This window comes from Somniosus microcephalus, chromosome 18, assembly GCF_052327205.1.
Source record: "Somniosus microcephalus isolate GS21.2 chromosome 18, FLI_Smic_1.0, whole genome shotgun sequence".
NCBI classification, from domain to species: Eukaryota; Metazoa; Chordata; class Chondrichthyes; order Squaliformes; family Somniosidae; genus Somniosus; species Somniosus microcephalus.
This window is the reverse complement of record NC_141004.1, coordinates 22,715,356-22,736,710: the sequence shown is the minus strand read 5'-3', so window position 1 is coordinate 22,736,710 and position 21,355 is coordinate 22,715,356. Positions and strand designations below refer to the sequence as shown.

The 21,355-nt window shown below is 43.1% G+C and overlaps 2 protein-coding genes across 4 annotated transcripts in view; both read right to left on the bottom strand.

Annotated features, from left to right (window-relative positions):
- mdm4 (MDM4 regulator of p53) overlaps window positions 1-10,672 on the bottom strand; it is a 38,184-nt gene extending 27,512 nt beyond the window's left edge. The window contains exon 1 of one of the 2 annotated variants that reach the window (XM_086011215.1): window positions 10,338-10,672. In XM_086011215.1, the coding sequence (XP_085867341.1) occupies window positions 10,338-10,607 (270 nt within the window). In that variant the 5' untranslated portion in view covers window positions 10,608-10,672. The remainder of the gene's footprint in view (window positions 1-10,337) is intronic. The other variant, XM_086011216.1, reaches the window with a different exon arrangement.
- A 4,051-nt stretch (window positions 10,673-14,723) lies between these two features.
- The window catches only part of taf8 (TAF8 RNA polymerase II, TATA box binding protein (TBP)-associated factor), a 60,410-nt gene continuing 53,778 nt past the window's right edge, over window positions 14,724-21,355 (bottom strand). For both annotated transcript variants that reach the window (XM_086011214.1, XM_086011213.1), the window contains exons 6-9: window positions 21,028-21,152; window positions 18,299-18,446; window positions 16,919-17,061; window positions 14,724-15,556 (exon numbers count right to left, since the gene is read on the bottom strand). In XM_086011214.1, the coding sequence (XP_085867340.1) occupies window positions 15,419-15,556; window positions 16,919-17,061; window positions 18,299-18,446; window positions 21,028-21,152 (554 nt within the window). In that variant the 3' untranslated portion in view covers window positions 14,724-15,418. The remainder of the gene's footprint in view (window positions 15,557-16,918; window positions 17,062-18,298; window positions 18,447-21,027; window positions 21,153-21,355) is intronic.

The window sequence follows — 21,355 nt, the reverse complement described above, 5'->3', positions numbered from 1 at the left end:
AGAACTCCCCTGCTCTTCTACAAATAGTGCTGTGGAATCTTATGCCCACCTGAGGGGACTAGACAGGGCCTCGGTTTAATCTGAAAGCCAGCACCTCTAACAGTGCAGCACTCCCTCAGTACAGGAAACTTCACGATATCCGGCACCGACGGGACCGAGCTGCTGCCGATCTATCAAAACTGCCGGATAGACCAGCACTAATGTTGAAGGATACGGAGGTTTTCATCTCCGTATCTGACAACAAACACTGTTGCTTAGCAACAGCTTGTAAACACTCGGCCCGTACCTTGGAAGCGTCTCTGAAGCTGTTGCTAAGCTACAGAGACGCTTTCCAGAGCCTGACTTAAAAAAATGCTAGGAGAAGAAAAAAAACCTAACCAAAACGGCTGCTGATTTCTGCCGTTAGATCGAGGTTTCCAGACATACAACCTCCGGATAAACCAAAGTTTCCTGTACCTCACAAAAGTGCCAGCCTAGATTTGCGTTTAAATTTCTGGAGTGGGGGAAGATGAGCACACGATCTTAGATGAGAGAATGCTACCACAGATCTCAGATGAGAGAATGCTACCACAGAGCCATGGTTGACACCTATGAAAGCAGCAAATCAAAAATTGTGAATCTCACCAAGGGCACAAAGGTCATTGAAACAAAACAAGGTCAAAGTCCACAGAAGCCCATAATCCAACTTTCCTCAACACCCTTCCTTAAGGAAACAGCCAGAGATAAATTAAGATACCTGAACGTGGCCTAGTGACTATTCTTCATATACTTCCTCCTCCATGTGCCTCCCCAATTACACATCTGACCTCTACTCGTCTCCTAAACAGCACTGGTGAGATCAGAAAAAAAGGTAAGAACTGAATTTTTTTTTTCCTGTATTACCCTCCCTTTAGCTGTTAGACAGACTGAAGTTCCAGGAACTTTTCTTTCAACCAAACTAACCATCGCACCAGATAGCTTTGTGGGTTCACAGAACACCTGCTAGGCTGACGCATTATGCAGTGGTGATGCTTCTGAAGAGGGGCAGCAGGTGTTGCACCGTAAGAAAAATGATAAAAATCTGAATAGTTTGTTTTGAATTGTGTCGCTTACTGATCAATGAAGGAACAGAATTGATAAGAAGTTGCAGTCAGAAACCTTAAATGAACCCCAGATGAAGATTGCAGGCAGAAGGAGTTCACATCTACTGTGACAAGATAGTGGCATGTTCAACAGCAATTTTTAAAATGTGTAAAAGTCTATCACGTCAGCATACCGAGTAACCAAATTAACCATTATCTTCAGTCTTTCACCCTATTTGAATTAACAGCCTCAGCTACAATGAGGTACAAAGGACTTATCATCTGCCACAAAAGCGTATATTCAAACGTTTCTAATCAGATTACTGAAATATCCCTAGTCTCACTGCACAAATACAGGAAAAAACTACAAGAATCAATAGGATGATCTGCCACACCCAAAAAATTCTTCATCTTCAACCAATTCCTCAACTGTTTTTACTGGAGATTAATCCTGTGCCACATCAGCCCCATTTATACAGAGCCGTGAATTCACCAACGATAGGGAATTCAACGTGGCTTTAAATGTACTGCACAGTTATTGCAAAGTTGCAGTCAATCTGGCCAGTAAAGCAGCAGCTTCCATTTACAGGAAACTTCTGTTTAACTGGCACCTAAATATCCGGAATTCTCCAATAACCGGCACAATTCTCACTCCGAAAACTACAGTATAGTGTCGTTTATAAGTTTTGTTTTACAGTTAAGTAATTAAAGAATTATGGATTACCCTCAACTGGCAGTACTGTACTTAATCAAGCATCTTCCACCATCCATTTAACACAACATTCTGTAGGTGAGTACCCAATTATACTGCACATTTCTTGATTTTTTTATTTTTGTTTGTTAAAAATAGCCTCGGTAGATAACCCTCTCCGTTATCCAGAATTTTTTTATCAACCGGCACCATCCCGGTCCCATTGGTGCCGGATACCAAAGAGTTTCCTGTATATACTGTCTTTCACCATTAAAAATGATCCCAAGGTGCGTCACAGAAAGCATGTGGGAAACAGATGTCGAGCCAGGAAAGGGGAAATTAGGAGGGGTGACTAGTAGTTTGGTCTTGCAAAAACCTTGCCAATGGCAGACAGACAGGCAATATGGAACCCACATTGATGGCCTGTGAAGTCAGGCTGAGCAGTTGACCCACCCACAGCCAAACCCAAAATGGCAGCACAGCACCAGTGCAGGCTATTAGTTTATGGTAACACTAGTACTTTCTGTTGTAGGGGTTTGAGTGCATCTCCCATTCCAGGAGGATGTCCTTGCCTCTAAAGAGTGGCATGTCTTTCATACTACAGTATCGATTCTGACAGCACTCCTGCTATCAAAAGCAACCCTTTAATATAAAGGAGCTATTAGCCTAACATCAGTAGTAGGAAAAAGCTAGTCTATTGTAAGCGATGAGATAACAGGACACTTAGAAAATATCAACGGGATTAGACAAAGTCCACATGAATTTATGAAAGGGAAATCGTGTTTGACAAACCTACTGGAGTTTTTTGAGGATGTAACTGGTAGAATAGACAAGGGAGAACCAGTGGATGTGGTGTATTTGGATTTTCAGAAGGCCTTTGATAAAGTCCCACATAAGAGGTTAGTGTGCAAAATTAAAGCACATGGGATTGGGGGTAATATACTGGCATGGATTGAAAATTGGTTACCAGACAGGAAACAGAGAGTAGGAATGAATGGGTCTTTTTCGGGGTGGCAGGTGGTGACTAGTGGGGTACCGCAGGGATCAGTGCTTGGGCCCCAGCTATTCACAATATATATCAATGATTTGGATGAGGGAACCAAATGTAATATTTCTAAGTTTGCTGACGACACGAAACTAGGTGGGATTGTGAGCTGTGAGGAGGATGCAAAGAGGCTTCAAGGCGATTTAGACAAGTAGAAAATATATGGCAGATGCAGTACAACGTGGATGAATGTGAAGTTATCCACTTTGGTAGGAAAAACAGAAAGGTAGAGTATTATTTAAATGGTGATAGATTGGGAAATGCTGATGTACAAAGGGACCTGGGTGTCCTTGTACACCAGTCACTGAAAGCAAACATGCAGGTGCAGTAAGCAGTTAGGAAGACAAATGGTATGTTGGCCTTCATTGCAAGAGGATTTGCGTACAGGAGCAAGGATGTCTTACTACAGTTGTACAGGGCCTTGGTGAGACCACACCTGGAGTACTGTGTGCAGTTTTGGTCTCCTTACCTAAGAAAGGATATACTTGCCATAGAGGGAGTGCAACAAAGGTTCACCAAACTGATTCCTGGGATGGCAGGACTGTCATATGAGGAGAGATTGGGTCAACTAGGCCTGTATTCACTAGAGTTTAGAAGAATGAGAGGGGATCTCATTGAAACGTATAAAATTCCGACCGGGCTAGAAAAGACTGGATGCAGGGAGGATATTTCCCCTGGCTGGGGGGTCTAGAACGAGGGGTCACAGTCTCAGGATACAGGGTAGGACATTTAGGACTACGAGAAGAAATGTCTTCACTCAGAGGGTGGTGAACCTGTGGAATTCTCTACCACAGAAGGCTGTGGAGGCCAAGTCACTGAATATATTTAAGAAGTAGATAGATTTCTAGACACAAAAGGCATCAAGGGGTACGGGGAGAGAGCGGGAATATGGTATTTTCTGGATCTGCTGGAGTCGTTCTGTCAGACCTGGGCCCTGACAATAAACCCCCAAAAAACCAAAGTCCTTGTGTTCCAGCAAAGATACAGACATCAGGAACCCAAAATAAATTTCACACTAGGAACAACTAAAATTGAACAAACCACTAACTACACATACTTGGGCTTAAAAATCGGTTCTGCAGGAAATTTTCATCTGGCTGTGAATGAACTGAAAGAGAAAGCAAGAAGGGCTTTCTATGCCATTAAAAAATCAATCCAAATAGAAATCCCAATTAGCATTTGGCTCAAAATGTTTAAATCAGTAATTGAACCAATTGCACTCTATGGCAGTGAGGTGTGGGGACCGCTAACACAACAAGAATTTGCAAAATGGGACAAACACCCAATTGAGATCCTACATGCAGAATTCTGTAAAAGCATCCTCCGGACTCAAAGGAAAACTGTAAACAATGCATGCAGGGCAGAACTAGGCCAATATACATTAATAATCACTATCCAAAAAAGAGCCACCAAATTTTGGAAACACCTAAAAATGAGCAACCCCCACTGCTATCATTACGAAGCTTTGAAATGCCAAGAGAGGACCATAAAGAAGAATACCCTCAGTCAACTAGTCCTGGGACTCAGTGAAGTAACTACTAACACTACTAACAATAACCAGCCCCAGGACAGTGACAGCGTAACAGAAAGAATTCAACCCAACACAATTGTCACTAAAAAGGAAAAATATCTGTCATATTGGGCAGAAACAACAAAAACCCAAAACAAACTCAATTGCTACTTGGCCCTAAACAGACAATACAACATGGCTGATTACCTGACCATGGTAAAGGATAGCAAACTGAGAAAAACCTTGACAATGTACAGACTTAGTGAACATAGCCTGGCCATCGAAAAAGGTAGACACAGGCAGACCCGGCTACCGAGAGAGGACAGGATATGCTCTCACTGCAGTCAGGGAGTGGTGGAGACAGAGATGCACTTCCTCACAGCTTGTAGAAAATATCAGGGCATAAGGGAGAATTTCTACCCAAAATTCACAAAAATATGCCCGGAATTCAGAAATTTGAATGACGACCAAAAACTCCCATACCTACTAGGGGAAGAGAGAAATTGTGTAACCTTAGCAGCACACTATGTTACAGCTTGCCATAAACAGAGGGACAACCAGTAAATCTAAGAAAAGAGTATATACAAATTATATGAATGTATATTTATACACTCAGGGATATATCTGTTTATACACTGTATGGATAGATCCGTGTTTATGTGTTCAACCATAAATGTTTTTCGATGCTTTGGCAACATAAGATGTACCTTGACATGCCAATAAAGCGATTTGAATTGAATTGAATTGACAGAGGATCAGTCATGATCATATTGAATGGTGGAGCAGGCTCGAAGGGCCGAATGACCTACTTCTGCTCCTATGTTTCTATTAGAGATACAATGGTACGGTTCATACAGCACATCCACACAGTTCAGCACTTTAGTGATCTGTTGCTGCGCAAATAGAACAAAGCTCACATTAAAAGTGAAGCAAAAGCTCAGGCAATAGCACAATTACAATGCTACTTTACTGAAATTTGTTTGTGGCTGCTAACCTCACATCTCTAACTTTACCAGGGTGGCTCAAATATAACACTTCAATATCAATATAATTAAACTAATTACATTTATCACAAAAAGATAGTTATGATAATCATCTTTTTAGACTAACAATATACTACATATCAGAAAATGTTACAAAAAAACTGTTGCTCCATGCAAAATGATTGGCAGAAGAATTGGGTTCTCTGTATTCAGTAAAATTATCACGTTCGTATCCAAACATGGATATATACCTTGAACACAGCATTTTCTGACGTTTCTGATGGAAGAATCAAAAAGTTGACTGCCCTAAATAACAGCCTCAGAATTCAATGGTGACATGAACCATGTTGTAATGACGCAATAATATGTAACACACTCCACAAGCCAATCTGGTATGAATTTTACTTTAGCAGCACAAAATAAAGCTCCAGCTCCAAATGGCAATCCTGAATCCACTTACATTTCAAAAATTACTTAGGCATCAGCCTTGGCTCACTGTTAACACTCTTGCCTCTGAGATAGAAGTTTATGGATACAAGCCCCACACCAGAGATTTGAGTATAACCCTGGCTGACATTAGTGCAATGCTGTACTGCAATGTTCCCGCTAATTTTTTTCCTGCGAGGGCCCTTTAAAATTTGTTGTGTGGCCGCACATGCGTCATCTCTTCCAGCAGCAACAGCTGGTGAGCGGCCTGCACGGGACCTCATGATTGGTGCGCAGCCACGCACCTTAGGGGGAAATACTGCTGTACTGTGGAAGGTGCTGTCTTTCAGATGAGGCAATAAACCAAGGCCCCATCTGCCCTCTCAGCTGGCTGTAAAAAATCCTGTGGCACAGGAGAGTTCTCCCAATATACTGGCTAATATTTATCTCTCAACATTACTAAAACAGATTATCTGGTCATTTATCTATCTGCTGTTTGTGGGACCTTGCTGTGAACAAACTGTCTGCTGCATTACAACAGTGACTAGACCTCAAAAAGCAATTCATTGGCTGCAAAGCACTTTGGGCCACCCCAAGGTCCTGAAAAGGTCCTATATAAATGGATTCTTTCTTTCTCCATTCAGCTATTTATTTTTTTTAAACACTAATTTTTGCTCTTCAAAACTTTTAAATCAGAAGGAACTAGTTCTTAACATGAATTAAAATGCTCCTTTGGAACTTCACATCAGGTAACAAGTTGCAACACACTGTACCACAAAACTCTTGCGGATACAAGAACAGACTGTTACTTGCAAACTGGCCACTCTATTTAAATATTTTAAACACTGAAAAGCAATTTGTCCTGGGTGGGGGGAAAAACTTTCCAGATTCAATCTGGACATACTTGGAAACTGTAAACCCTAATTCCAGAACTATGCTTACCAGGTGAACTAAAGGTAAACAGTGCGAGAGCCAAGGGTAATCCAATTACAATGAAATTCAGTTTTAGCAATCACTACTTGTAATGATTGATCAGTCCTTATCAAAATCACAACCCGTATCTATCCATGTTGGTTAAATTTGCTTCTAATGAATGGGATTCAGTTGTATTGATTAGATTAGTTCTAATTCATCATTATCCAATCTATTGTTTCAGGACAAGAAAGAATTTCACAGCCCATTCTCGGCTCCTTAAAGACAAACACTGAAACTCAGGAGTTATTCACAGATTGCCCATTCACCTGTGGAGGAAGTTCAGAAAGATGCTCGGCTAAGCAGCGAGTGGGGTGCAGGCTACATTGCGTGCAACCAGCTGGTAGATTCAACAATGTGCGTTGCTCAGTCACTTTAACCCAGCGCTCCAAAAGATTAAAGTGCCAATGAAAAAAATGCTAAATAAAACACCATCTGATTATTGTACGTTCAACACATACTTCACTCACTAGTGCTTGGAAGATTTTAACCAGAAGCCTAAAGTGCCAGGAGTGCATAGTTCAGTACACAGTAACATTTAACAATGCTGTCTGTTCATCAGCAGCTATTATAGGACTGACCAATTGTTATAATAATCAAATGTATGCCTGCCCAAATCAATTATAACCAAATGACGTGGCCCTCAACCGTGTCCGTTCTATTTCCCACACTTATGCTCTCACCCCTTCTCCTCCCTCCCAGAACCACCATAGGGTTCCCCTTGTCCTCACCTTTCTCCCCACCAGCCTCCACATTCAATAGATCATCCTCCGCCATCTCCAGCGCGACCCCACCACCAAACCCTCTCCTCCCCTTTCAGCATTCCAAAGGGATCGCTCCCCCCGCGACACCCTGGTCCATTCCTCAATCTCCCCCTCCCCTTCTCACGGCACCGTCCCATGCAAGCGCAGGAGATGCAACACCTACCCCTTTTTACCTCCTCGCTTCCCACTGTCCAGGGCCTCAAACACTCCTTTCAAGTGAAACAGTGATTTACTTGTACTTCTTGCAATTTAGTACACTGTATTCACTGCTCACGATGCGGTCTCCTCTACATTGGGGGGGACCACTTTGCGGAGCACCTCTCTTCGGTCCGTAAGCGCGACCCTGAGCTTCCAGTCGCCTGTCACTTTAACTCTCTGCTTCACGCCCACTCCGTCCTCGGCCTCTTACTGTTCCAACGAAGCTCAACGCAAGCTTGAGAAACAGCACCTCATCTTCTGTTTAGACACTTTACAGCCTTCTGGACTCAACATCAAGTTCAACAATTTCAGACCATAACCTCTGCCCTTATTTTTTCCACATGGCAGCTGTTGATGATTCTGCCATTCCCATTTACACCTCTTCTAGACTCATCTTTTGTTTCTTCACTTGTCCCATTACCATCTCCTTTTGTTTTGTACTATCATACCTTTTGTCATTTAATCACTTCTGCCTTCCACCCAATCACAGACCTTCCCTTTTGTTCTTTCCTCCCCTCCCCCCTTTCCCTGCCCTTGCTTAAAATCTGATACATCTCTAACTTTTTCCAGTTCCGACGAAAGGTCATCGACCTGAAACGTTAACTCTATTTCTCGCTCCACAGGTGCTGTCTGACCTGCTGAGCATTTCCTGTATTTATTTCAATTATAACCAAAGTTCACCAAGTATAGTGGTGTACAAGAATATTGCTCTTTATAACTAGGGCATAAAACACACTTATACAATGAGCCAGTACACTTGCAGAACTCAGAAAATGTGCCAAGTGTATGTACAACGAACTGCAAGATGTACAAGGTCATATGTTGTTAATGTAGTGTCACAACAGGTGTTTTCACTTCCTTAAAAAGGAACCACGATTTAGGAAACAGTTGGTGCAGTTCTGGTTTGCTCATATTTACTTCTGTTTAAACACCTGCAAATGTGTCAATATCTGCACAACTATCTACCTCAAAATGCATTCCAATTAAGTATTAAAAGTAAAGAACTTTCTTAAACCATTAAGCAGTGAATTTCAGTCAATTTTACACATCAGTGAATAGCGAGCCCAAATGCTTTTGAGAGACACCAAGTTCCATGTACTTCTGCCAACCTGGTATATCATATTCACTGCTCCCTTATATTGGAGAACCACTTTGCTGAACATCTCCATCCGGACCGCCCCATGTGTCAACTCTCCCTCCCATTTCCTCTCAGACGTCCACAGTTCCAACAAACCTCCATGTAAACTTCAGGAATAGGGCCTCGACTTTCTCCTGGGCACTCCACGGCCCTCAAGCCTGAATACAACTTTAGCAAATTCCGGCCCCTTTCCTGGTTGGCTTCTCCCATCTTCCACTTCATTCCCTTCCATTGTGGAACTGCTTTTTTTGTGTGCAACTTTACCATGCCTCTTCAATGTTTTGATTATTTTTTATTACTTTCATTATTTTTTGTTCGGTTAATGATTCTTCACTGCCTCACTGAGATGATTTGTAGATCACCTCTTTCCAGTTTCTTTAAAACTATTCACAGACTATTAAATCTATCAATTAATGTCTCTCAATCTCTCCTGCTTTCTATCCTGTCGCTGACCTTCCCTTTTGTTCTTTCACCCCCTCCCCCTTTTCCCAGCCCCCACTTGCTTTAAAATCTATCCCCTTTCCTGTTTTTTTCCAGTTCTGACAAAAGGTCTTCGACCTGAAACGTTAACTCGGTTTCTCTCTCCACGGATGCGGCCTGGCCTGAGTTTTTCCAGCGTTTTCTGTTATTTCGGATTTCCAGCAGCCGCAGTATTTTGCTATTGTACATCCTAACTTGGTCCGCAGCAAGCAGACACAAATGAACTTTACTGCAGAAGGCACTGATCAGTAATGGGCATCCCGACTGATTTTCCCTAGTTCTGACGAAAAGGTCATCGACCTGAAACGTCAACTCTGTTTCTCTCTTCACAGATGCTGCCTGACCTGCTGAGTATCTCCAGCATTTTGTTTTTATTTCAGATTTCCAGCATCCGCAGTATTTTCTTTTTGTATTTTTGATTTCCCCCCCCCCTCCCTGGCCCAGGAGCACCAAGGCCATTCTTAGCACTCCCAACGTCACCCCAGGTGAGATCAGCTAACTCCGCGTAGAACAGGGATGAGAATTGCATTTACCGTTTTAATCTTTGCAGGCTGGGCATTTATGCAGATTTAAAAATGTAATCTATTTTGCCACTCACCAATCAGAAAAAAATTGAGTTTGCAATGAGAGTCTTTTCAGATAGTAAGTCTCTCTCCTCACATTTCTGTTTATCTATTTCAGTGGATATCTACATAGCTTTATTGGATCAATTCAACTGATCTGGAATCAGCTGGGTTAGATATCCCTTATTGCAATATAAAATCCAAACAAAAAAACTTTGCAAATTCAAATTTTAAATTGTGGGGTTACAAATACTCTCACTAAGAGGCAAGAGCAATGTACACTGCAAGATGAGATGACTGTTTTAACCACGATTCTCTATTACTTCACCAAGTTTAGTCACTGAATTGCTCTACAATTTTTTAGTCACTGAATTGCTCTATAATTTTTTTTTTTAAAGTGCTGAAAAGAGCAGATGGTGCAGACTTGGTGAGTTGTAAACCAGGGGAGGGACAAATGAATTGCGAGTTTGAAATTTTTTTTAAAAATGCACAAGGCTGTAACTTACCCTTTCTGCTCCATATAAAGAGCCCAATCCCCGGATCGGCACAGCAGCAGCCTCCATTTTGCAGGACTGAGGCCTACAGGCTGCAACTCTTCCCCCGGAGCCTGGGAATAAACGTTTTAACTCCCCGTCCACCGCGCGGCTGACTGGCATCGGCGGCCTTCCGCACTTACACTTAATGCACGTCCATAGTGCCGGGACTGTGTCCGATCCGATTCTGGAAGAGGGAGTGAGGGGAAGAAACAAAAAAGAAAAAGCACCCACTCGGTTCATGGGCCGCCGTCACCTGGCCGCCATGATGGCGCCCGCTCAGCAGCCCCGCTTTGATTGACGGGCGGAACCCCGCCCCCTCGGCTCATGATTGACGGGGGCAAGGACCCAATCAGCAGCGCGAGACCAAGAAACTTGTCGAGCCTGGGACCCCTGCCTTGTAGGCATGAGGGCTTGTGAGTGTACAAAGAGCTGAGACTTGAGCTCTGTAAATGTGATTTACCGTAAAATAAAAAGAAAATTAAAAATCAGCAGCACGAGACAAGCGCTTCGGTCTCACCAAAGCCACTGGCCATTTGAGCCCCGCCCGCCAAAATGCTGCACCTGCTTTGAAATAAGTGTGTCAGCTCAGTGGCTAGCACCCTCGCCTCTGAGTCAGAAGGTTGCGGGTTCATAAACCCCACTCCAGAGACTTGAGTGCAAAAATCTAGGCTGACCGGGATCTTACGGCTAAAGGGATCAAGGGATATGGGGAGAAGGCAGGGACAGGGTACTGAATTTGGATGATCAGCCATGATCTCATTGAATGGCGGAGCAGGCGCGAGGGGCCGAATGGCCTACTCCTGCTCCTATCTTCTATGTTTCTATGACAGTCCAGGGCATAGGATTACATAGGATATACGGCACAGAAACAGGCCATTTGGCCCAACCCATCTCTTTTCTTCTTAGGCAGTCCCTCGGAACCGAGGATGACTTGCTTCCACATTAAAAATGAGTTCTCAGGTGACTGATGAGTCCAATGCAGGACCTACAGTCTCTGTCACAGGTGGGGCAGACGGTGGTTGAAGGGGCGGGTGGGTGGGGTGCTTGGGTTGACGTGCACCCCTTGCGCTTGGCTTCCGCTTGCTCCCGGCGAAGAGACTCGAGGTGTGCGGCGCCTTCCCGGATGCTTCTCCTCCACTTTGTGCGGTCTTGGGCCAGGGATTCCCAGGTGTCGGTGGGGATGTTACACTTTTTCAAGGAGGCTTTGAGGGTGTCCTTGAAGCGTTTCCTCTGCCCACCTGGGGCTCTCTTGCCGTGTCGGAGCTCCGAATAGAGCGCTTGTTTTGGGAGTCTCGTATCGGGCATGTGGACAATGTGACCCGTCCATCGGAGCTGATTGAGCGCAGTCAGAGCTTCGATGCTGGGGATGTTGGCCTGAGCAAGAACACTGACTTTGGTGCGCCTATCCTGCCAATGGACTTGCAGGATCTTGCGGAGGCAGCGTTGGTGGTACCTCTCCAGTGCTTTGAGGTGCCTGCTGTACATGGTCCATGTCTCTGAGGCTTACAGCAGGGCAGGTATCACTACTGCCCTGTAGACCATGAGCTTAGTGCCAGGTTTGAGGTCCTGGTCTTCAAACACTCTCTTCCTCAGGCGACCGAAGGCTGCACTGGCACACTGAAGGCGGTGTTGGACTTCGTCGTCGTCTGCCCTTGTTGACAGTAGGCTCCTGAGGTATGGAAAGTGGTCCACGTTGTCCACGGCCTTGTCGTGGATTTTGATAATCGTGGGGCAGCACTGTGTGGCGGGGGCAGGTTGGTAGAGGACCTTTGTCTTACGGATGTTTAGTGTAAGGCCTATGCTCTCGTATGCTTCGGTGTTTACGATGGTTTGGAGTTCGACCTCCGAGTGAGCGCAGACGCAAGCATCGTCTGCATACTGTAATTCGATGACAGAGGATGGGACAACCTTGGATCTGGACTGGAGACGACAGAGGTTGAACAGTTTCCCGTTTGTTCTGTAAATTAGCTCCACTCCAGTGGGGAGCTTACTGAGGGTGAGATGGAGCATTGCAGCAAGGAAGATTGAGAAGAGCGTTGGTGCGATGACACAGCCTTGCTTGACCCCGGTTCGTATGTGAATTGGGTCTGTGGTGGAACCGTTGGTCAGGATCACGGCTTGCATGTCGTCGTGAAGCAGGCGGAGACTATGCCAGTGTTTATGCTCCACTCGAGCCTCATCTAACTCTATCAGCATAACCCTCTATTCCCTTCTCTCTTGTCTAGCCTCCCCTTAAAATGCATCTAATACTATTTGCCTCAACTGTGGTAATGAGTTTCACATTCTCACCACCCTCTGAATTCCTTATTGGATTTCTTGGGGACTATCTTATATTGATGGCCTCTAGTTATGCTCTTCCCCACAAGTGGAAACATTCTGTATCTACTCCATCAAAACCTTTCATAATTTTAAAGACCTCTAATAGGTCACCCCTTAGCCTTCTCTTTTCAAGAGAAGAGGTCCAGCCTATTCATCCTTTCCTGATAGGTGTACCCTCACATTTCTGGTATCATCCTTGTAAATCTTCTCTGCACCCTCTCCAGTGCCTCTATATCCTGGTTATAATATGGCGACCAGAATTGTACACATTACTCCAAGTGTGGTTTAAGGTTCGATACAAGTTTAGCATAACTTCACCACTTTTCAATTCTATCCCCCTAGAAATAAACCCTAGTGCAGCACCGAGGGAGTGCTGCATTGTCGGAGGCGTCGTCTTTCGGATGAGATGTTAAACCGAAGTTCTGCCCTCTCGGGTGGCCGTAAAAGATCCCATCCCACTATTTCGAAGAAGAGCAGGGGAGTTATCCCCGGTGTCCTGGCCAATATTTATCCCTCAACTAACATCACTAAAGCAGATTATCTGGTCATTATCACATTGCTGTTTGTGGGAGCTTGCTGTGCGCAAATTGGCTGCTGCGTTTCCCACATTACAACAGTGACTACACTTCAAAAAGTACTTTGTTGGCTGTAAAGTGCTTTGGGAAGTCCGGTGGTCATGAAAGGCGCTATATAAATGCAAGTCTTTTTCTTTCTTTCCTAGGGTACAGTCGGTCTCCAATGCATCACCCAAATCTCCAGCTGTTGGTAGGAACATGCTTTATGCAAAATGGCTTCAGTAAAATAATATACAGAATTGCTTTGGGATGTTCTGAGTGATATAAGGAGCTAAACAATTCTATTTACAAGAAAAAGTATTACCTAGTTGTCCATCTCATTGCTGTGTGCACAATGGCTGTTGAACTTGCCTATATCAGACACTGCACTTCAAAGTAATTCAAGACTTTGAGATGTTTCTCAGATGGGATAAGGCTCTGAGCTCATTAAATACTTTTTTTAAACTGTTACTTAGCAAGAATATGGAGGGAGAGGTGGGGTGGGAAACAGGAGTGAGCATATTGGACCACCTTTAATGCTGTAGTCGTCAGCAGAAACCAGAAGTTCAGTACCATGCATATTCCTGGTAAAACCCAGTTAATGTTAATTAATTTAGCCAAAGCTCAAGCTGCAGTCATGGAGAGTACAGCAAAGGCCTCAGAGGTAGCAGAGGACATAAAAGGAGAGTCTAGACTAATGGGGAAAATGGGGAGGGAAAGAATAAGATTTGCATTTATATAGCCTTATCCCATCTGAGAAATATCTCAAAGTCTTGAATTACTTGGAAGTGCAGTGGCTGATATAGGCTAATTCGACAGCCACTGTGCACACAGCAATGAGATGGATGACCAGGTAATACTTTTCCTTGTAAATAGAATTGTTTAGCTCCTTATTATTGCTCAGAACATCCCAAAACAATTCAGCATGTATTATTTTTTTGAAGTACAGCAACCATTATATATGCAAATGCTGAAGCCATTTTGCATATAACATGTTCCCACCAACAGCTGGAGATTTGACTGACTGCACCCTAGGAAGGAGTCAATGCCTTTGGGGAGAGGGAAAGAGAAGTAAATTGGTGGAAAACCAAGTGTCTTATGCTAAGCTAATAGGTCACCTATTGGAGGTACTGTGCGCCTTCAGATACGCAATCCTCAACAGAATCTTTTATTTCTTTAATTGAAAAGTGTTGCTCAGATCAGGAGGCATGTTGAAAAGATATCAAAACCTGCCAACAATAAATTAATTGGTTATTGTCATCTGGCCTTTTCATCAATGTCTTTGGACCTGGGTATTTTTAATTTCAGGTCTAAAATGAGGTAATTTCCAATATTCTAATGAAAATGATAAGAATACAGTTGTGCCGAGGCAAAGGTGTGTTAAAACCCTTGAATGGATAGTTGCACCAGTGATTCTGAATATCTTACTGCACATCAAATGTTGCAGAGCAGTTCAATACATTTTTGCAGTTCAACAGCAAGATTTCTGTTTAAACCAGAAGAAATATTTATTTACATTAAACTGTACAACTGCTACACTACATACATTTGTTGGGAAACAGTCATAACTAAAAGCTTCTGTAACCAGCTGCAAAGGCAAGCAGTGTGGAAAATACTATCAAAAGGTCAAAGCTGTACAACATGTGAATTGCACCCAAAGTGGTTGTTAAAAACCTTTTCTCTATTTGGATTCGCAATAACCCGCAGTGAACAGGAGAAAGGATAACAATACATAACTGTTGTTGCAAGAGGTGATGTTGGACTAGTATTGTCATTTCTATCACACTGGAATATGTGTGTTTTACTCTATGCTACATGTGACCTTCTTGCAAAGACAAAGATAATAAGACATCCAGGAGCTGTTCTGCAATGTATTTCAAGCAGTTTTTAAAAAAACTTAAACAAAAAGTATGTTTGCTCCATCAGAAAGGAGGTGCAAAAGGTTCTGGCGTCATTTACTGGTTATCCAGATTTTGCACTGGGTTACCAAACTGGCACTGCCTCTTAAGATATTTCCCAGGACCAACACCCTCTCACTCCATTAGGCCTACAATCCCTTTTTCACAATTTATATAGATGAAGACAGTTCTCAAATAAAACAACTTTTTCAGTTCAAATAGTTGTGTCATTTCATTGCATGGTATTTTACTGAAATCATCCTTGTATTTCCTCCGGAGCTCATTTCTTCCTACGGACCTTGGGCTTTTTGACTGGTCTTAGATATGGATTGTCAATCATCGGCTCTTCATTATTCTTACTGTTAGATAAACCCGAGCTTTGTAACATGGAATTCTCCTTTTCAGCAGACATTTCATCCTAGGAAAAAAAAAGACATTTGCTTTGTTACGTAGCATTTACAGCACGGCCAGCAAGGTGAGGAATATTTCCCCTTCCCTGCTCCTTTAAAAAAGAAATCTAGACAGAGGTAGCTTTGGACATCATTTGACGGGACATAGCCACAAAAGGCAATAAATCTACCTGGGAAAGATTGCAAGGCAATAATCTAATTTCAGGGTGAGAGAACTACTGTATTACACAAACACACAGTTCAACATCACCCAAGCCCATCAAATTAGATTATTTTGCTATTACTCACAGCTATCCACAATCAAATAGTAATGAAAGACAGTTTACATACAAAAATGTGATAAAATCTACTCGTGTAAGGTTGTCCAAGGAGGAAATACATTGGACTACCGTTTCCACCTGCGATATCAAAGGACAGGCCAATTGTGTGACTTCCACCCAATGACAGTGGCAGTATTGGAGCCTGAAAGCAGGTTATCAGTCCATCCACTTAACCAGTAAATGGTTGCCAACGGGGAAGGGAACTCAACAAATTGGAGGGGGGGGGTCTTTTTAAAACAAAAAGCAAACGCGGAGCCATAAAAACAAGGAACATCTCAGATCTGATCCTGAATCTGTGCCGAGTTAGCCATTACGGATGCTACAACTGGCCTCTGTGTCTCAGGTAAGAAAAGGAAAATTCAGCCACGGTTCTGATTATGTCACTCGTCTGGAATACCAATGGTACCCGTCAGTAGGATTATTTTCTATTTTGACTAATTTTATTGTCTAATAGCTACCTCCTCTTCACAATTTCAATATACACTAGTTTGAGATTCAATAGTAACTTCAGATATTAGTTTAAGTAATACAAGTAACAACTTGCATTTATATAGCGCCTTTAATGTAGTACAATGTCCCAAGGCACTTCACAGGATCATTATCAAGCAAAAAGACACTGAGCCACATAAGGAGATATCAGGACAGGTGACCAAAAGCTTGGTTGAAGAGGTAGGTTTTAAGGAGCGTCTTAAAAGATATCTATTAGTGTAAGTTTGTCCACAATGAACTCAAGTGATTCTGTGCAATACAACATCCCCAAAAAAGCCCATGAATTACTGTACTTACCCTGTGAAGCACAATTTACTGCACTAGTACTGCAATTTGGTTTAAAAAAAGTACTAGAGGCAGAAAAAATACCATTTCTGAGCCAATCTAAGGGATACCCTATTACTTCCCCAACAAGGAGGGACAGTGGAAGAAAGCAAGTCATGAAATTCTTTCCATAAAAGGTAAACCTAGGGCTCTACCATCAGTACGTTTACTGTATATTGTCATTTGCCAGCATTGTAGAAGATAAAATATTGCAATGAAAGTGTATTGGAAACATACAGTGTTCATATTTAGTACAACGTTCTCTGTATCAGTCTGATCATCCTGTTCTGAGGAATCTGTTTCCTCCATCTGCTGCAGCTCAAGCTCGGATGGTAGCAAGGCATTTAGGTAAGGAATTGTGGTGGTTCGTGCAGCAATCACTTTAAAAGAATAAAAAACATTTTTTTTTTTTTTTTTTAAAACAGATAGAATTTCAGGGTTAGCAGAGGTTATGCATTTCACTTTTAGTTACTAATGATTAAGAAATGTAATTGTAACCATTTGACAATCAATAAAATATTGGTATTGTAGCTAAATTCTACACGGCTGATGATTGCAAATTTGACAAGTTGTATATCAACACTTTTTAAACACAACAGACATTTGAAAAACTACTGACTAACAGAAACATATTAAATTTATCACCGTCATAACATCACGGCCAGAGCTTGCTACTTCTTGAACTACTGTTGTGATCGCAATAGCATCACACTCCTGAAAATGACTGAATCAGCAAGCCATCTCTTTACAACTGTTGCTAGTGAATATGCCAACAAATTCATGATTCTGCCTTGCGTACGGGGTCACGCGTCAAAACAGTCCTAACTAGTGCACACTTCACTTATATTATCTGGAGTTGGAGTCCCATGAAATAATATATATACTTTAATTCATTTTCAGGATGTGGGCCTCACTGGGAAGCTGCCATTTAATGCCCATCCCTAGTTGCCCTGATAAAGGTGGTGGAGTGCCTTCTTCTTGAACCAGTGTAGTCCATGTTTATAGCAGTTTGACACAACCGAGTGACTTGCTAGGCCAGCTAAGAGCGGCGTGGGACTCGAGTTACATATAGGCCAGACCAGGTAAGGACGGTATTAGTGAACCAGCTTCATGGTCACTTACTGTTACCAACTTTTTTTTTATTTCCAGGTTTTTTTAAATTGAATTCAAATTCTCAAAATTCCATGGTGGGATTCGCTCTCACGTTCCCTGGATTATAAATCTAGGCCTCTGGATTACGAGTGCAGCAACATAACCATTATGCTACTGTTCCCACTAAAGTGATTTCCAAGGTAGCAGAGAGTTCCATCTGGAAACAAATGAGAACCAGTCCCAGGATATTGTGAGTATTAAAGCAGCTTCAACACTCAGTAATTACCCAGCTTGGAAAAATTAAAATCAGTTTTGCACCAGTTGTACAAACACACCAATTCAGAGTGAGCAAAATCTTCACGATGCACTGGAGGCATTTGGTTGTCTACACTCAAGTACTCCAGGGTTGCGACTGTGCGAACTCCATCCAATCACTTCTGTCCCCTTCCTGCACCCACTAAAAAAAAGCACTTGCTCTCTTCTGCCAAACTATTTTTATACAAAAGTTAAAAATGACATGCTTACATGGGAATGTTGCGATGTCGTCTTTAAACAGACTCTCTGTCTCTCCAGTCTTGGCCATAAATCTGGTCAGAGCTCGCTCCACATCTCTTCTCTGGGATGCGGCTTTCTCCCTCAGCACTTGGTAATCAGAAACTGGCTCTCTGATTGTCTAACAGAGGAAAAAATATACTTGAATATCCACACGAAATGTGAAGAAAATTAAAATCTTCCGAGCTAAAGTCAGCATCACTGGCAAATAATCTGTCTTACCACATTGTCAAAAGTTAAGAACCTAAAGAACAATCTCCTTTTCTCATCTTCCTCTCCCCACCAAAGCACTGATCAATAACACATTTTAGAGTTTGATTTACTTGTCTGGGATTCCTGTATATCACTCCACTATTCGTCCTCCTGGCCTTGTCAAATACCTGAATAATTTGACAATCTTGAAAATCATGCTTGCTTAAAACAAACCTATGTAAATGTTTGAGTAAATCACAAATAGGCTTGTTCCAATGGTATTAACCTGCAATTTTATACATCTCAATTTCCCGAAGGAAATGAAATGAGGGTTACGCTGAATTGTTAACCAACTATCTAAAACACCATCTTAACTATGTTCTGATGAAAGGTCATCAACCGGAAACACTGGGCCAGATTTTACTGACATAACAACGGTGAGGCTAATGGCATCGCCGTTATTTATGCGCAAATTGATTTTCTCTTGTGCAATTAACAGTGGTATAATGCTACAACATGGAGTCGCTGAGGTTAATAACAATGATGCATTTAAGGGGAAGCTAGATAAGTACATGAGAGAGAAAGGAATGGAAGGACACACTGATAGGGTTAGATGAAGTAGAGTGGGAGGAGGCTCATGTGGAGCATAAACACCGGCACAGACCAGGTGGGCCGAATGGCTTGTTTCTGTACTGTAAATTCTGTGTAAATGGTACAGCAACTTTAGGCGAGGGGCAGATGCAAGGTTAAACGCGAATATCCAAAAGTTGCTGTCTGGAGTTGCACCGCTCCACCATTAGCTTTGTGAATACGGTATCTCGCTGTCTGCCTGAGCATTGAAATGCATTGAATGACATGAAGTTGCTGTATTTGTGCGGTAGGTACAAACTAAACTCGCCACAGAAAGTTAAGTCTGGTCATTTAAAGTGTAAGTACCCTTTTAACGACGTGATAAGTGTTAATTACTGCCAATCAACCTCTCTGGCACTATTACAAGTGTGGAGTCTCATTACTTCAGGTATTAATTGTTGGAGATTTTAAAAATGACAAATTTAATTCTTAAAAAACCTTTTCCTTTGTCTCTTTTATTCTCTCTCTTAATCCAATCTTTCTTTCCCTCTCTATTTCTTTCTGTACCTCTATTTGACATTGCATTCGCCTACACTAATTTACACTTCCTTCTCAGTCTTTGCGCGGTTTGTTTCTCAATCTTTCAATCTGATTGGTTAACGAGATACACAGTTGCTTGCCCTGTTCACTCAGGTCCCAGATACCCTGTTTCCCTCGCTGCGCCTTTATCAGCTCGCACTTTCCGCAACTGGCCATGCAAAAAATTAAAAAACCTGAATGTGCAGGGATAAGTCTAACTAATGGCAGATGCCATTGGATGTCCCGCTGCAGAAAAATCTGGCCCATTAACTCTCTCCACTGATACAGCCTGACCTGCTGAGTGTTTTCCAGCATTTTCGGTTTTGATTTCAGATTTCCAGCATATTTTGCTTTCATTTTACCATCTTAACTAACTCGGTTCTTGTTACGTTAAAATTCATTATTTTTTTTATTTCAGTCACAATGGGATTTAAATGATTTAAACTGCACCTTTCTCAAATCCTTTTTCTGCTGCACTCTAAATTCCTCCTCTCCAAACTAGTGCCTCTTCTGGACAGTGTGCCTGGTATTAACACAATGGCACTCACACCTTTTACATTTCCCAGGCCACCTCACAACTTTGAAACTGAGGTCAAATGTGTGGTCTGCTGCATCGCTTATTAAATTTTATTAGAAGCGTGAAACATGACAATATAATACAAAACATATAGGCCTAGAAATTCAGTGGCCTGCGCCACCAGTTTGCGCCCAAAGAGGGCTTTTGCGCCACTGGCCAAACCTACCACGATATTTAGCGGGGCGCTAATGGCGGCGTTAGCCTGTAGCGCTGCGCCGCCACCGATGAAGTCATCGGTGTGCGCAGCGCCCCGCTATCGCCCCGCTGGCCATATTTGGTCGCTGCCGCCTCCTCCGCGCCGGCCACAAACAGCGACCGGTACACAGGGGCCTACCTGTGGCGGTAGTGGGGCGAGTTAAGGTGGAGGTGTGGCCGGCCGCTTTTTCGGCGGCCACCTGCCCGCACCACCCCCCCCCCCCCGCGGATTTGCCGGCTGTTTCCAGAGAGCCCGGCACTTCTCCTTGGTGCCGGGCTCATTTGCCGGCACTCGCGAGCGGGGATCGCACTGTTGCAGGCACCTCCCCCTTAAGAGTGAGAGGAAGGCCTGCAGTACCGCAGGCTGCCGTGCCGCAGCGGGTGGCGCTGCGGCACTTTGCGCGCCGATATTCAGTTTCAGCGCCCCAAGCGGGGCGCCGAAACCCTTGTTTAGCGGCCGGCTTCCACTTGGGGCGCTGAAACTGAATATCCCGCTGGCGCAAGTGACTCCGCGCGCAGCGGTAATTCCGGCGCCCAGGCGAGCTGGGCGCCCCAAACTGAATTTTTAGCCCATAGTTTTTACACTTACAGGTGTCTTTATATAGGTGTGAGGATCAGGGAACTCTGGAAAATGGCCTGGGATATATGATGGGTGTGTTCTCTTCTGTCCAGTAGAAAGTGCTCTGGGGGTTGCTGGGGTATTTGTAACAGGAGCTTAAAGGAAAAATAAAACTTGCCATTAGAAATTGATTACCACCTCAGCAGAGGCAGAAGCTGGACCATTACAATTGGCCTTCGCACTCCTGAATCCTTCATCCTCTTCGCTTCATCACCCCATTTTAAAAGTACATCTGGTATTAACAAGTTCCTGGGCTAGGGAGTGACAATACAAACCAGGAAAAAAAAAATCAGCCAGG